At 39.2% G+C, this 6,000-nt stretch overlaps 1 protein-coding gene across 1 annotated transcript in view; it reads left to right on the top strand.

Annotated features, from left to right (window-relative positions):
• The first annotated feature begins 602 nt into the window (after window positions 1-602).
• The window catches only part of Il7 (interleukin 7), a 54,791-nt gene continuing 49,393 nt past the window's right edge, over window positions 603-6,000 (top strand). The window contains exon 1 of the mRNA XM_074068741.1: window positions 603-1,191. Within this exon, the coding sequence (XP_073924842.1) occupies window positions 1,182-1,191 (10 nt within the window). The 5' untranslated portion in view covers window positions 603-1,181. The remainder of the gene's footprint in view (window positions 1,192-6,000) is intronic.

The raw sequence follows: 6,000 nt of genomic DNA, 5'->3' as shown, positions 1-6,000 counted from the left end.
CTAGCTAAGTGAACTCTGGTATGTTACTTAGGGAAGTCTCTATTCCCACACATGTAACCTGCAGATAAGGAAAGGGTGTACTTCACAGAAAGTTTTGCACGTAAGGATCTTGTAAAACGTTTATCACAATACCGGCACAGGGCAAATGCTAAATAAATGACAGTAATTATTATTGCCTATGTTGTTATGGATTTGTGTTTCCCACCTTCATCTAAACAGGGTTTCTGCAGAATATCAAAACCCAAACAAAAGCAGGAAATACCTAGGGAATTCAGGTCAGTAACATGTAGTCAAAATGGATAGTTTGATTTATTAGCTAAGTCAGATAAACACAGATGGGGAAGTCATAATCATATTAATTCATGTTCTTCACTGAATTTGACTTTTAATTTTCCAAAGACAACACTTACCTACCACTATATGTGGGCCCACGTGATTACTTTTTCTGTACAGTCCCACCTGAGCAGGTGCAAGTACAGAAGACAGAGGAAAGAAACTGATTAGAGAGGTTTCTAATCAGTTTCTCTGTTGGAGGGGCAGAGGGCGTGACCCTCTTAATCATTCTTCACTTCCTTTTTTTTTACAAGATGACTTGGCAACGTCTGCCACATCCGCGGTAGAAGCGGCTACGCCTCCTTGGTGGCGTTTTCTTGCAATAGTCCAGCTTTCGCCTGCACATTTGTGGCTTCCGTGGACATATTAGCAACTGATGGTTTTAGCTCCCGGTCACTCAGAGTTGTCAAAGCGGTAAGAAGTCATCTGGAAAGCCTTTTGACTGTAATCAAAAGGCTAGCTGGTTTCTCCTGGGGTACTTGGCAAATTTGTACCGTGCTCTGGTCCAGGTCCAGATACATGGTGAAGGCGCTCAGGGGATAAACCCAAAGACTGAACCTGCATACCAAGCGCAAAGTAGAAACTGAAAGTACAGTGCAGGCTGAGCCTACGGAAGTTATGGAAAAGGCAAAGATCGGAGCCGGGCCGTGATGTGTGCCGCCCCTCCTGGGATGGATGAAACAGCAGGCGCGGCGTGGATGAGAGGAACCAGCTGTAGAGACTGCCCTGCCCAGCTCCGACTTGCGGCAATTCCTCGGAAGACAAAGTTCTGGGAGTGATTATGGGTGGTGAGAGCTTGCTCCTTCTGCAGTTGCGGTCATCATGATTACGCCCGCCTCCCGCAGACCATGTTCCATGGTAAGCGCTCCTCTCCCGGGCGCACGAGTTCGCGCGCCTGGCGCGCCCGGGGACTCCGCGCCCATGCACGTCCCGGAATAGCCCGGCTTTGCACTTCGGACCTGCGAAGAGCACTGCCTCTCCCATGGTCAGCCACTACCTGAGCCCGAGTCCCGCGGCCCATAGCCACTTGCACCTGAGTTTGCTGCCCCTGGCAGGCTCGCGAGAAGCAGTCCCAGATGCCTGTGTTCTGGGACAATCTCTGCGCGGCTCCTAGCCGGCACCCAGGTCTCAGTGGTAGTTAATGGCTACTCACTTTGACAGTCTGTTTGTGGGTCAATAGCCAAGTTTGCCCTCTGCCAACCCAGCGCCCAACCCTGTTCCTGGCTGCGCCAGGTTACTTACAAGCAGCCTGGGGCCAGAGAGTGGCTGGGTTCTTGCAGCTCCGAACTTCTAGGGAACTGAAAGCAAAGTTCCCCGGGGACACGCTTTTAAACCCCAAGGGACAAGTCTTTGGAAAACCCCGTTTTCCCCCCTCAGTTAGGCTGGGAGTTTCCGACTGGGACTGTACCTTACTGTTTTTGCTGGGAACCCAAGTCCTGGGGACTGGCGTTGAGAAACGCCAGATTTGGTTTTTTTTTTTTTTTTCCTTCACTAAATGTTCGCTATTTGATGGAGGCAGGATTAAACAGGCGTGAAAGTAAAATGTAAACCCCCTTGCAGAATAAGAAATTATAATGAACAAGAACTGATTGATGTAGACTGAATTTCATCGTCGGCCATGTGGTCAATGTAAAGTCAAAAAAAGAAAAAAAGAAAAAAAAAACACGGAGAGAAAGTAGAGGAGAATGGGATGTTAGGAGAGCGGATTTGCTTAGGGAATTTGGAATGTTTTACCATAAGTACTTCCTCAATAGGACGAGTGGGGGAGGTGCGGGAATAGGGAGCCAGCCTTCTGCTCTTCTTTTTGAGCGCTTCCCTGGCTACTCCATTAGATCAAGTCATTTTCCCTCTCATAGATATTGAGGTACCAAGAACTGGCAAAACTAAGGACTACCCACCCGGGCCCAGTAACAAAATAAAGGTGGAGGACATGAGGGAATATTCAAGACAATTAGGAAAGAAGTGTAAGGGACATCTTCCAGGAATTTAATATAGAGTTAGAAATTGGAAGAATCTCTGTTTTCCTTGCAACACACTTGAATTTCTTGCAGTTCTGACTAAAATAAAGAGGTAAAGGGGAAGAAGAAAGCAAAGGTGTGCATTTTTAACAAGGAGACTTTATTTTCAGAAGTACGACTATATTAGTCACACATCATAAATTATTAGCAAACAAAATATTAAAATTCTAAGCCCTAATTATAATTATTATAATAACTGGCTTTTTTCTTTTTGTTCCAAGAGACTTCACTGGAAGTTTAAGCTTCATCAAGACTACTGTGTGTGTGTGTGTGTGTGTGTGTGTGTGTGTGTATTCTTTACATTTTTTCTTTGTTATTTTCAGGGTGGGAGATTTGAAGTAGATTAAGACTGTCTGTGTGGTCCTCAACTGTGCTATCTGTTTTGATTTAAGGACCAAACAAGAAATTGGAATTGTAATAAAGTCAGACAACAGAGAATAATTAAGAAGACTGACCAGGTGTAAAGGAAAATTTACAAATGGCACTGCATCAGTGTTTAAACAAAAATAGAAGAGTTTATTTTTCATAAGACCAATTCACATGTCATATTCACACTCATGTGTGTGAGCTTTTTTCTAGTCTCACACCTGACAAGTAATCTACTGTAATAAGACTGAATGTTTAGTGTCTCTTTCCCTTAAATAAGAACATATGATAGTTTCAGAACATGGCTAAGGAGTGCTTTGTTAAGGTCCATGAAGAGGCACATGAGTTTTTCCCTTCCCCTTGACAGCATACACAGCTATTTTTATAGGATGCACTGTAGTTCAGTACCTAAAATTGATCTTCTAGACTCAGCTCTACACTGAGCAAAGAAGGTTTGAATTCTGACTTGTCCTAAGCACATTATACACTGGAAAAAAAACGGTTTTGAGGCCTCAGATTCTTCACCTGTAAAATGTGAATAACTTCTAAGTAATTTCTTCATAAAATGGGTATGGAATTAAATCCTCAGTGAAAATGTGTCTATGTAATGGGCATTCAGTAAACACTTATTGGTCTTAAAGACTGACAAAAGACTGGATTTGGTGGACTGTAGAAACCAATTTATTTATGTTCCCTTTGACCCCATAACTTAACTAGCTGAGGACTGAATGTATTACTTGGCTTAAATTAAAAGTCAACAAGAATTTTTAGACAGCCATCATTCTGGTTTAACCAAATTCCCTACTGAAAACAAATTCTCCAGTTTCAATCCCTTCAGGAGATTTAAAGACAATTCCAAAGCCCACACTTGCCTTGCCTTATCCCTTATGGTTTGCCTTCTCTGTAACCTAATGAAAAGTTCAGGGAGAGGGGAGTGGTAGATGTCTATATAGCAAAATAAAAGTTGAGTTCCTTTTCCATTGTGACAATGTCAAAAGTACCCTCAAATCAGACCATCTTAATACATTACTCTATAAGTAGTATGGAGGCAAGGACTTCAACTACAGAAGTCACATCATTAATGACAAAGCTGGGGACCTATGAGATATTGGTTCCCAGCCCCTAAATGTGTTTACAGAATTGTCTGTGAGGCAGTTTCAAATCTAAAGTGTACGTCTGGATGGCCAGGTAGAATCTTAGAATTAAGGTGCTTCCAAACTGAAAAAGATATCAAGAGCTCATTTACACTAAAGTTTTATTTAAAAATCAGGTGAGTGAAGCTTAAAGAAATTGTACATCCCTTCAGTTGCACAGTCCATTGTCATATCAAGACAAAGCTTCCAAACCTTGCTTTCTATTGTTCTTGTCTATCTAGAGCTAACTTATTCAACAATAATGACAAAAGGAGACTCTCTTTACAGGAAGCAAATTATGTTTTAAAATTGAGAAATTAGTTGTAATATGTAAAAAAACTGTGAATTTCCCTTCAATACATTACTGAAAGCATTGAGAAAATGTTATCCAAAGAATTAATAGGTTGATGTAAACTTGGAGGGCACATGTTACTGAAAGTTGGGGTGAAGAAGATAGCTGGGCTTATGGAAAATAAAAGAATGTCACTTAGTAAAACATAAAAGATGAATTTTGAAATATTTATCTATAATGATAAAAGTATATCCCTTTCACTCTAGTACTTATTATATTCTCCTTAAAGTTCATGTTAAGTTATGTGCCGTATGATATTTCATTTGTTGTCTATTCCTCCCAAAGTATAGTTTTTGAGCAATTATAAAATGACAGAGAAAAAATGTGTTTCTATAAAATCTATACAGACCTGACATAATTACTTAGCAAATGATCATTGTTTGAAGATTTTTTGATAAAGGAACAATAGTAGAAGAGAGAAACAGAGCTGAGTAATATTACATGAAAAGTGGTTTTCATTCAGAAGATCAATGTGTTATCAAAAGATGATGGGCACTTCTCATCAAATCCCAATGAGACAGCAAACTCAGGTTCCGGTTCCAATCCAGACTTAGCACCTACTATCTGAGTATCAGATTATCTTTCAGGTCTCTCTCTCTGTCAAGGACAGATATATATATGTCAAGTGCCAGTCACTTATGAAAATGAGAAATAGGATTTTTCCCCCATTTACTATACCTGACCAGCTTTCTGTATTTGTGAAAATATAGGTCACTAATGGCATAATTTATTGGGAAGTGGTACTGATTTTTATAAGTGTAATAATATAACAGATAGCATCCTTATGGTATCCTTAACATTCTTTGAGTTGTCACAATATTAGTTCTTGTGTTTGAAAGAGTGTTGTTTGTGCTCTTAATTAAAGAAGGCACACACATGAAATGTCTTGTACCAAATAAGTATAGTTAAAGATCATTTGGGAATACCACAGGAAGTATATTATCAACAGAACTCACAGAGTTCACAGAAAGATGCATCACTGGCTTTCCATCTAGTGTATTTTTATAGCCTAAAATGGTAGCATTTACAATTCTATCACTTTTGAACAATTTCTTGTAATTTGGAAAAATTATCAAAAGTTGACATAAATCATTAGTTCAGATGATGTGAATTTATTTATTGGGTTTTCCTAACATGGCAAGAAACTTAATAGAGCTATGTTTGAACAGAACGTGGGACTTTGATCACACATAAAATAATGAAAAGAAGAAAAGTCCCAAAATATAATTGCAACTTTATAAAAGTCTGGGGAAAGTACACCCTTTAAGGTCCTTCTTCAAAAAGAAAGACCATAATCTTAAATCCATACTATGGAGTTAGAGGTAAACTTCCCACAGTGTTGCCTCCAGGAAGGAACTGGATATTCCTTCTAGTGGGTTTTGCATAAATAAGCAATCACCTGACAAACATCATAAAACTTCAACACTATGTAAATTAAAACTGTAGTGTACCTTTTAACCTGTAGATACCTTTTCTTAAAGAGATGTTCAGTGTGAATCCAAGTTGACTAAGCAGTCATTACCCCCTAGAGTATCTTTCCAAAGCAGTCTGATTTCATCACCTTTGTTCTACATTTTCCCTATAAGTAATTTCTATATTAAAAAAGTGAATGAACACTAAACCCAAAATGCTATCCCACTTTATCATATAATTTCAGTTTTAGTTCTTCTTATGCTATTTAAGAACTGAGCTGCATTTAAAAAATTATTAGGAATAAGTGACCAAGCCAATTGGAAAAAGTACAATCAAATGTAAGATGACATACTATTTAGCTCATTCTTATTGACTGTTGAATTTA

This window comes from Castor canadensis, chromosome 3 (genome assembly GCF_047511655.1).
Source record: "Castor canadensis chromosome 3, mCasCan1.hap1v2, whole genome shotgun sequence".
Taxonomy (NCBI): domain Eukaryota; kingdom Metazoa; phylum Chordata; class Mammalia; order Rodentia; family Castoridae; genus Castor; species Castor canadensis.
This window is presented reverse-complemented; position numbering and strand designations above follow the sequence as displayed.